General features: G+C 35.3%; 1 protein-coding gene across 1 annotated transcript in view; it reads right to left on the minus strand.

The window, feature by feature from the left end:
• Positions 1-12,112, minus strand: part of ABCB7 (ATP binding cassette subfamily B member 7) — a gene marked incomplete at its 5' end in the record, with an annotated part of 143,400 nt that overhangs the window by 76,479 nt on the left and 54,809 nt on the right. The window contains one exon of the mRNA XM_079910471.1: positions 7,743-7,862. Within this exon, the coding sequence (XP_079766597.1) occupies positions 7,743-7,862 (120 nt within the window). The remainder of the gene's footprint in view (positions 1-7,742; positions 7,863-12,112) is intronic.

Below are 12,112 nucleotides of genomic sequence, written 5' to 3' on the forward strand. Positions count from 1 at the left end.
AACTATCAAAAATTAAATACAAGAAAAAAATATTAAAAGCACCAAGGGAAAAGCAACAAACACAAGGGAACCTCCAATAAGGTTAACAGCTGACTTTTCAGCAGAAACTCTGTAAGCAAGAAGGGAGAGGCAGGACACATTTTAAGTGATGAAAGGGAAAAACCTACAACCAAGATTACTCTACCCAGCAAGGATCTCATTCAGATTCGACGGAGAAATTAAAACCTTTACAGACAAGCAAAAGCTAAGAGAATTTAGCACCACCAAACCAGCTTTACAACAAATGCTAAGAGAACTTCTCTAGGCAGGAAACACAACAGAAGGAAAAGACCTACAATAACAAACTCAGAACAATTAAGAAAATGGTAATAGAAACATACATATTGATAACAACCTTAGAAGTAAATGGATTAAATGCTCCAACCAAAATTTATACACTGGTTGAATGGATACAAAAACAATTCCTGTATACATGCTGTGTACAAGAGACCCACTTCAGACCTAGGGACACATACAGACTGAAAGGGAGGGGATGAAAAAAGATATTCCATGCAAATGAAAATCAAAAGAAAGCTGGAGTAGCAATTCTCATATCAGACAATATAGGACTTTAAAATAAAGATTATTACAAGAGACAAAGAAGGACACTACATAACGATCAAGGGATTGAGCCAGGAAGAAGATATAACAATTGTAAATGTCTATGCACCCAACATAAGAGCACCTCAATACATAAGGCAAATGTTAACAGCCATAAAAGGGGAAATCGACAGTAACACAATCATAGTAGGGGACTTTAACACCCCACTTTCACCAATGGACAGACCATCCAAAATGAAAATCAATAAGGAAACACAAGCTTTAAATGATACATTAAACAAGATGGACTTAACTGATATTTACAGGACATTCCATCCAAAAACAGCGGAATACACTTTCTTCTTAAGTGTTCATGGAACATTGTCCAGGATAGATCATATCTTGGGTCACATATCAAGTCTTGGTAAATTTAAGAAAACTGAAATTGTATTGAGCATCTTTCTGACCACAACAATATGGAACTAGATATCAATTACAGGAAAAAGTCTGTAAAAAATACAAACACATGGAGGCTAAACAATACACAACTAAATAACCAAGAGATCACTGAAGAAATCAAACAGGAAATCAAAAAATACCTAGAAACAAATGATAATGAAAACATGATGACGCAAAACCTATGGGATGCAGCAAAAGCAGCTCTAAGAGGGAAGTTTATAGCAACACAATCCTACCTCAAGAAATAAGAAACATCTCAAATAAACAACCTAACCTTACACCTAAAGCAATCAGAGAAAGAAGAACAAAATAACCCCAAAGTCAGCAGAAGGAAAGAAATCATAAAGATTAGATCAGAAATAAATGAAAAAGAAATGAAGAAAACGATAGCAAAGATCAATAAAACTAAAAGCTGGTTCTTTGAGAAGATAAGCAAAACTGATAAACCATTAGCCAGACTCATCAAGAAAAAAAGGGAGAAGACTCAAATCACTTGAATTAGAAATGAAAAAGGAGAAGTAACAACTGACACTGCAGAAATACAAAGGATCATGAGAGATTACTACAAGCAACTCTATGGCAATAAAATGGACAGCCTGGAAGAAATGGACAAATTCTTAGAAAAGCACAACCTTCCGAGACTGAACCAGGAAGAAAGAGAAAATATGAACAGACCAATAACAAGCACTGAAATTGAAACTGTGATTAAAAATCTTCCAACAAAGAAAGCCCAGGACCAGATGGCTTCACAGGTGAATTCTATCAAACATTTAGAGAAGAGCTAACATCTATTCTTCCCAAATCCTTCCAAAATATAGCAGAGGGAGGAACACTCCCAAACTCATTCTATGAGGCCACCATCACCCCGATACCCAAAGCAGCAAAGATGTCACAAGAAAAAGAAAACTACAGGTCAATACCACTGACGAACATAGATGCAAAAATCCTCAACAAAATACTAGGAAACAGAATCCAACAGCACATTAAAAGGATCATACACCATGATCAAGTGAGGTTGATCCCAGGAATGCAAGGATTCTTCAATATATGCAAATTAGTCAATGTGATAAACCATATTAACAAACTGAAGGATAAAAACCATATGATAATCTCAATAGATGCAGAAAAAGCTTTTGATAAAATTCAACATCTGTTTATGATAAAAACATGCCAGAAAGTAGGCATAGAGGGAACTTATCTCAACATAATAAGGGCCATATATGACAAACCCACAGCCAACATCCTCCTCAATGGTGAAAAACTGAAACCATTTCCACTAAGATCAGGAACGAAACAAGGTTGCCCATTCTCACCACTATTATTCAACATAGTTTTGGAAGCCTTAGCCACAGCAATCAGACAAGAAAAAGAAATAAAAGGAAGCCAAATCGGAAAAGAAGTAGTAAAACTGTCACTGTTTGTAGATGACATGATACTGTACATAGAGAATGCTAAAGATGCTACCAGAAAACTACTAGAGCTAATCAATGAATTTGGTAAAGTAGCAGGATACAAAGTTAATGCACAGAAATCTCTTGTATTCCTATACACTAATGATGAAAAATCTGAAAGAGAAATTAAGGAAACACTCCCATTTACCAGTGCAACAAAAAGAATAAAATACCTAGGAATAAACCTACCCAAGGAGACAAAAGACCTGTATGCAGAAAACTATAAGACACTGAGAAAGAAATTAAAGATGATACAAATAGATGGAGAGATACACCATGTTCTTGATTGGAAGAAGCAACACTGTGGAAATGAATATACTACACAAAGCAATCTACAGATTCAAAGCAATACCTATCAAACTACCAATGGCAGGTTTTACAGACCTAGAACAAAAAATTTCACAATTTGTATAGAAACACAAAAGACCCTGAATAGCCAAAGCAATCTTGAGAAAGATAAACGGAGCTGGAGGAATCAGGCTCCCTGTCTTCAGACTATACTATAAAGCTACAGTAATCAAGGCAGTATGGTACTGGAACAAAAACAGAAATACAGATCAATGGAACAGGATAGAAAGGCCAAAGATAAACCCATGCACATATGGTCCCCTTATCTTTGAGAAAGGAGACAAGAATATACAATGGAGAAAAGACAGCCTCTTTGATAAGTGGTGCTGGGAAAATTGCACAGCTACATGTAAAGGAATGAAAATAGAACACTCCCTAACACCATACACAAAAATAAACTCAAAATGGATTAACGACCTAAATGTAAGGCCAGACACTATCAAACTCTTAGAGAAAAACACAGGCAGAACACTCTATGACATAAATCACAGCAAGATCCTTTCTGACCCACCTCCTAGAGAAAGGGAAATAAAACAAAACTAAACCTAATCAAATCTAAAAGCTTTTGCACAGCAATGGAAACCATAAGCAAGAGGAAAAGAGAACCCCCAGAAAGGCAGAATAAATTTGCAAACAAAGCAACTGACAAAGGATTAATCTCCAAAATATACAAGCAGCTCATGCAGCTCAATATCAAAAACACAAACAACCCAATCCAAAAATGGGCAGAAGACCTAAACTGACATTTCTCCAAAGAAGATATACAAATGGCCAACAAACACATGAAAGGATGTTCAACATTGTTAATCATTAGAGAAATGCAAATCAAAACTACAATGAGGTATCACCTCATACCAGTCAGAACGGCCATCATCAAAAAATCTACAAACAATTAATGCTGGAGAGGGTGTGGAGAAAAGGGAACCCTTCTGCACTGTTGGTGGGAATGTAAATTGATACAGCCCCTATGGAGAACAGTATGGAGGTTCCTTAAGAAACTGACAATAGAACTACCATACGACCCAGCAATCCCACTACTGGGCATATACCCTGAGAAAACCATAATTCAAAAAGAGTCCTGCACCACAATGTTCATTGCACCTCTATTTACAATAGCCAGGACATGGAACCAACCTAAGTGTCCATCGACAGATGAATGGATAAAGAAGAAGTGGCACATATATACAATGGAATATTACTCAGCCATAAAAAGAAACGAAATTGAGTTATTTGTAGTGAGGTGAATGGACCTAGAGACTGTCATACAGAGTGAAGTAAGTCAGAAAGAGAAAAACAAATACCATACGCTAACACATATATTTGGAATCTAAAGAAAAAAAAAACGTTGTGAAGAACCTAGGGGTAGGACAGGAATGAAGACGCAGACGTAGAGAATGGACTTGAGGACATGGGGAGGGGGAAGGGTAAACTGGGTCGAAGTGCAAGAGTGGCATGGACATATATACACTACCAAATGTAAAACAGCTAGTTAGTAGGAAGCAGCCACATAGTATAGCAAGATCAGCTAGGTGCTTTGTATCCATCTAGAGGGGTGGGATAGGGAGGGTGGGAAGGAGACACAAGAGGGAGGGGATATGGGGATATATGTATACATATAGCTGATGCACTTTGTCATACAGCAGTAACTAACACAACACTGTAAAGCAATTATACTCCAATAAAGGTGTTAAATAAATAAATAAATAATGACTAGGTTTTAAAGATTTGGCAGAGTGATTATTTTTAAACTGAGGACAGTATAGAAGCTGAACAAATGATGTTAGGAATGGTTAAATGCTACTACTATGCTCTACATTCCTAAAGTTGCTCTGTGGTGTAGTTCCTACCTAGTGAAAGAAAACTTTTAATATATATGCTCTGAAAGTACCAGCATGCATCATAACACCTGGTAATTTCCTCCTTTTCCTGATCCAAAAGAAATCAAAAATACATTTGGAAAACTTATTTCTCTATATTAATTTCGGTTTACTTGTAATCAGTTTATATGAGATTAGTACAGCACTTTCCATTCTATGGGTGCTCAGTGTTTGTTGACGGAAGAATCAAATATTAGCCTTCTGAAAATACTTCAGTCCTTATGGATGTTAACTTGGTCTGCATTTTATACCTGATATCGACCTGTCACCAAGCAACAAAAATTTACATTTTGAAGGACTGAAATTCACTCTAAAAACAAAGTCTAACACAAATGTCAGTACTTAGGACTCCTCCCTTTGACTAGCTTGGTCATCTTCTAAACTGCTCTCTTCAATTCAAAAGAAAGTCCAGAAAACAATCTGCCTTTAACTTGTCAGCAAGGTACTTACAATCACATGAAGGAATAAAGAGCAATTTGCTAATACTGCCTTGCACAGGAGCTCAGAAGAATCCTTATCCTTCAGTAATTTGTAGGTAAAAGACAATTCAGCAACCAATACTGCTCTAAAAATGAATGAGTTAAAATTTTTCAACATTAGCTAACAAAATTAGATTTGTAATACAGTTCTCTCTTTTCGGCTTGACAAAGAGAATAAAGTATGGATTCTTGGTTCGTTGCTCAGAATCTTCATTTAAATTCTCTCCCAGGGAAGTTCACTGGGAGAGTACTCACCAGAGCCCATAGATGAGAAAGGAGACAAGAAAATAGATGGAGTCTGACTGAATTATTTTGGTTTTACTCTCTAATCATGCCTTCCCTTTTTCCACTATTATTTACTTCCCTACAGGAACACATTTATCACAAGTGACGTCTGCAGTTGTTGTCTATTTCTGTTCTTTTCTTTGATGAACTCATTAATTTGCATTGTTTCAACTATCACCTCAATATCTCTAGCCCTGGGCTCCTTCCTGAGCTTGTCTTGCATTTTGTATTATGAGCCACTTGATGTTCCACTGGCACCTCAAACTTAACATGCCCGAAACCAAAATTTTCATCTTCCCAAACAAGACTTCCTGACTTACTACCTACTTCTGTTAAAGGCATTATCATTCTCTCATCCTTGGCATCATCTTTGAATCCTATTCTGTTTTTTACTTTTAATATCTCATCCATTGCTAAGTCTTGTTGATTCTACCTCCCTTAATTCACAATATCCCTGGCATCTCTTCTCTCCATATTACCATCTCTATCACCCGCTCCAGTACAAACTACTATTACTTCTCATCTAGGCTATTACATTAGCCTCCTAACTGGCTGGTAAGTGTTTGCTGAATGAATGCATGAAATGAAAATGAATGAATGGTATCCCTACTTTAGGTCTCTCACCACCCTAATTCATCTTATACAACAGTCAAATTAATTCCCTAAAGTACAGCTCTAACCTTATTACTCTTCTACTCAAAATAGAGGTTCCTACTTCCAACATGATTAAATAAATTTTACAGTTTTACAGTTAAGGTATTTCACAGTAGGAATTCTATTTATCTTTCCAAGATTACTTCTAATTCCTCTGAAACATTATCTCTTCATTAGAGCAAAACTGGACTACTCACTTCTCCACTCACACTATATGATCTCTCTCATCTTGTCCATGTTATTCCTATACCTGTAACAATCCTACTCATCAATCCAGGCCTATCTCAGACATCACCTCCTCTGTGAAACCTTTCCTGACTCCCCATATTGGTGGTTCTTTCCTTTGAAGCCCTCCAATACTTGAATGGTACTTATTTTCAATCATTTATGACCTATGTTGTATTATGACAATAAGTAAAACTTGTCTTATCCTTATAATTTGAGAAAAAAATGTGCTTTACTCATATTTGAATACCCTGCAGGGCCAAGAACCATACTTGTATGACAAGTTCTCAGTAAATATTTTTAGGATAGGGTAAAGAATGAGTAAATAAAAGGGAACACACAGGACACAGAGAAGAAATAAGTGATAAGAACTGGGTTCTAAAACAATGTATTAACCCTTATACATAGAATGATAACCAAATTATAGCCAAATCTCATTTATACTTTTGAGCAGACATTTTTTTGTACCATATTTCTGATGGAAATCCAAATCTATTTTTATTTTAACACGTATGTAATGTTTTATTATGTGCCAGGTACTGTTCTAAGTCTTTTATATGTTAATTTATTTAATTCTTATGACAACCTATTTTACCTTTTTTTACAAACTGGGAAACCAAGGAATGGACAGTAAGCAATTTACCCAAGTTTACAAGGTTAGTAAGAGGCAGAGCCCACGACGCCTAACTTGAGACTATAATATGTACTATGACTACATATTGTACCTAAAGATAATAGAATTCACTGACTTTAAAATCTGAATAAATTGAAAGGAGTTCTTCTTGAAAGCCCAGAATCATTATCATAACTTTGCCTTATTAAAATGTGTTACAGTATAGTGATAAACTGAGGAGGCTGCTAAGATGTAGAGGGTCCCTATACTGAATGTACCAAAATGCCCAGCTTTTTGGCTTTTGGGTTTTTTTAAGTTTTTCTGTTTTATTTTTCCCTTCATGTCACACTGCTGTTTACCACTTATGACTATTAATGTACCTAAAATGTCTTCATCCTCTTTTCAATTTACTAGGAACTGAAAACTAAGCTTACCAGAAATATGTATTAAATAAAAGCCAGCAGGACTCTGAGGAGCTTCTTTTACAAGTTCCTTATGCTTTGTTACAACCCACGATCCTGTATCCTGTATCTTACACTGGTTTCAGGAAGAATTCCATTAGGTTGAGGCTGTTATAAGTCTGATACATAGATAAATCAGGCATTATCATATAATTTCTGCTGACTGAATAGAAGAGTTACATAAACGAGGGCCCTAAATGTTGACAATACTCCCCAAAGTGACTTATATCAGCCTAAGTTTCTTTACTAGAAAATGTCATAGTATTTCCTAGTTATAGCAACAAACAATACATAATTTCTCTTATTCTTACCTTTGCTCCACCCAAAAATCCCAAGGAAATGGCAACCCTAGCTCGTAGATCTGGCCTGTCTCTGGGCCACACATAAGAGAGCATTGCTTTTATGATTTTCTGAGTATCAACATCTTTTAACTGTTGAAAGAGAGAACAAAAGCAGTGAGTAACATGTCATTTCAAAAATAAATATAGTTCAATAGTGTAGAATTATGTAAATATTTGAGGAAAATACGAAAACATTACAAACATAACTTTTATTCTGAATCTAAGGTCAATATCTTTTAAACTCAAACTATTTCAATAGTTTTTTAAAAGCTACTTATTTCTCTAAATTTCTTACTTTCAGCTATAGCCATCCTCATATTGTCAAAAAGTTATCCATACATTTATTTGAAGTTATCTATACATTTATTTCTTATCTATTAAGCTATCAAAATATTACATAAAATTTAAGAAATATTTCCATATTTCCATCTTTGTGGTCAAAATCTTTACATACGTTGGCCTCTTTATCAGCATGTTTATGTAAGATATTTTGGAACCCTACGTCCATCCTCATGACAGAGCACAGTTACAATACAGTGTTTAGGAAAGTATGAGTCTTGGCATTGACTATATAGAACAGAAGCTGGGTTATTAAAAATTTCAACAAAAACATAACTTTCCAGTCATACTTAATCTGACTTAAATCTACCGTACATTTTTCTTTTTCCCAAGTTCCCGAGGCAACATTCCCATTAAATCTTTTTGTTTTAGTTTCAGCTTTTAGAAACAGATATTAAGAATGAAACCTACACTTTCCAAAACCAAAATATGTACACACATTCCCAAACTACTATATTATTTTAGTTGGTGAAATAATCCCCATTTTAAAAATTGAAGTATCTGGGCTTCCCTGGTGGTGCAGTGGTTGAGAGTCCGCCTGCCTATGCAGGAGACACGGGTTCGAGCCCTGGTCCGGGAAGATCCCAGATGCCACAGAGCAACTAAGCCCGTGTGCCACAACTACTGAGCCTGCACTCTAGAGCCCGCAAGCCACAACTGCTGAAGCCATGTGCCTAGAGCCCATGCTCTGCAACAAGAGAAGCCACAGCAATAAGCCCACGCATCACAACGAAGAGTAGCCCCCGCTCACTGCAACTAGAGAAAGGCCCGCGTGCAGCAACGAAGACCCAGTGCAGCCAAAAATAAATTAATAAATAAATGTATTTAAAAAATTGAAGTATCTAATCAATTTCTGTAAAAGGTATTAAAAAATAAGAAGAAAGTTAATGCTCATTGTTGGTGAAGGTATATGGAAATAGGTACTCTAATACACTGCTAATGGGAGAGTGCACTGAAATAATCTTTCTGGAAAGCAATTTGATATCTGCCATAAGCTTTTAAAATAATTCTGCCCTTTGCATTGAGAATTCCACTTCTGGGAACTTAATGCTTTAAAAAAATATATTAATATTCTCCAAGTTGAATCAATTTTACTTCCTAAAAATCTCTTGAATTTGTCTACTTCTTTCTGTTTCCACCACAAACATAATCCAAGCTATCATCTTTCTCACATAAATCACTGCAACAATCTCCTAACTGATCTCCTTGCATCCGCTCTGCTCCTGGTCCGATTAGTTCAGCCTGCAATCAGATATTACTCAGTTTAAAATCCTTCAATGCATATAATATGCATAAAATAGATAACTAATAAGAACCTGTTGTATAAAAAATAAATTAAATAAAATTCAAAAATTCAAAAAAAAGTAAAAATAAAGCATTGCTAAATATATATATATATATATATATATACATATATATATACACACACACACACACACACACACACACACACACACTCACACACACGGCCCTAAATATAAAAAGATGCTCAACTTTACTCATACAAATAAAAAGTGCAAATTAAAACAACTCTGATATATTTTTTATCCGATCAGATTAGCAAAGATAATACTTTGTTTTGGTGAAATTGTTAAGAGATGGGCACTCCTAAATATTTGTTTTTATATTCAAAGATCATCTCTGGAAAGATACCAAAGAAATTGGTAATAATGTTTGCCTCTGGGACGGGGAACAGGGTAGGGGGAAGATTTTTTTTTTAATTCTGTATCCTTTTGTTCCTTTTGAATTTTGAACCATGTGAATGTGTTACCTTTTTAAAAAATTAATAAAATTTTAATTAATAAAAAATATAAATTGAAGTAAACAAACAAACAGAAAAACCCTTCAATGGCATCCTATCACTCCTAGGATAAAGATCAAAGTCCATACCATGGCTTATGAGGCTCTGCTTGCCCTGGCCTCTAGCTTCCTCTCTAGTCATGTCTTATACTACTGCTTTCAGTGTTCATGCCACACTACCTTTCTTTCAGCTCCTCAAATAGACTATAATCCCTCCTGCCACAAGGCCTTTGCACAATACCTTTCACTTTGTCTGGAATAATCTCTCTCTCTGAAACACCAACCTGCCCTCAACTTCTTCCAATTAGTTAACTGCCAGCTCAGGCAGCACCTCCTCAATGAGGTCTTCCCTAACCCCAGTCAGGATCCTTGGCTATATTCTCTCACAGAACAGTATTCCTTTTCTTTCAGAGAATCCATTTCAGTTATAAACTACATATTCAACAATGTGATTATCTGATTAACAACTGCTCTCCTGCTAGAATTTAAATTGCACATGAGTAGTAACTTTGTGTTTTGTGCTCACTGTTGTAACCCAATACTAAACACAATGGCTGACACGCAGTAAAGGTACTCAACGAATAATGAATATTTATTGAATAAAGGGATGAAAAATTTAGCCATAAGGATGTTCATTCCCATGCTGTTTTAATAGGGGAAAAATTGGGTTTAGGCTAAATGATCAACAGTGGAGAATCATGTAAACAAGTTACAGTGAATGCATACAGCAAAATATAGCCATTCAGAAATATATGCAGTAACACAGAAACACATTAAGTGAAAAAAGCAGAGTACAAAACATTTTTTGTGGAAAAAAATGTTATGTGTGTATGAGTTTACACATGCGTACAAATGGATCTGGAAAGCAATACCCCCAAAGTGTTAACATCAGTAGCTGTGAATAGATGGAATCATTGATGATTTTTTATATTCTTTTTGCTTTCTTGTTTTCTGTAGTTCACATATAATAAGAAGAAAATTTAATTCATTTTGGGGGGAAAGTTAGACAATTTCAAGTAGATTTGCACAGCAAAGAATGGGGGGACACTGTCAACATATAAGAAATCCAGGACAACACATTATATTATACAGGGTAGCTTTATATTATAGTTATTTCATCCAAGACTCAGCAAACTATTTTCTAGTCTCTTTTATTCAGTTTATTGAGTAAACAGTAACAGAAATAAAACTGTTCATATTGTACTGAAAACAGGACTACCTTCTTGAGCTGCTTTAAATACACTGGATTGCAAAAACATGAAATGCTGAAAGTATAGCTCTTAATGCTTTATTTTATACACACATATGAGCTCTCATAACTGGTAGGGTATTTTTAAAAAGGGAATAAAGCTGTAATTTTAATATTCACTTTTCCAATTGAACTAATACTAAACAAATATAATTTGATGTGTTATAACACAAACTGCGACATTTCAACTACTTCCCCATTTCACAAGTTTCGTCTGTCTTATTTTTCTTGAGGGAATAATAGCAAAAAGGCCCTGTTTCCACATATCTTTAGAAGCGCTCTCTCTTGTCAAAAACGTTCTACAACACACCCCAAAATTTCTTCAATAAGGACACAGAGAAGTTATGGCTAAGAGCAAAAAAATTATTCTAGTTGGCTTAATAGCACATAAAATGTCACCACCTCATTTAACAAAATGGGTTCTAAAGTTGTGTAATCATGCATTATGAGTCCATTAGGCTGTAAAGTACATGTCTTTCAGTTATAGTTTGGATAAACGACAAAGTTTGAAAAATAACGTCTTTTTTAAAGAGCAGGCCAAATCAAGAGGCATTTCAGAGGCTGAGGCACATTTTTAAAGTATTTTAAACCAACTTATTTATTCCTGCTGCACAAGAGTAAAATAAAATTGAAGGCCTCAATACAGATCCTGAAAGATAATATACCCCCTTTCAAAATCACCACAGTTAATTCATACTGGACACCCAATGGTAATCCTGAAAGACAAAAGACTTATCTAAAGCTGAAAAGAGACCAGTCGCAGCTTAAGGCTGAATCAGATATCATCTTCACATCAACTCATCTTTCCATTTCAGGCTGAGCAATACAAATAGCATATACACCATTTTAAGATCACATTCTTAAAGAAAAGGTGAGAAATGTAGGAAATGATCAAGGAGGATGACAAGAAATTGAATTATTTGAAAACACACTATCTAAGGAGTAATTATAT

Source organism: Stenella coeruleoalba, assembly GCF_951394435.1.
Source record: "Stenella coeruleoalba genome assembly, chromosome: X".
Lineage (NCBI taxonomy): Eukaryota > Metazoa > Chordata > Mammalia > Artiodactyla > Delphinidae > Stenella > Stenella coeruleoalba.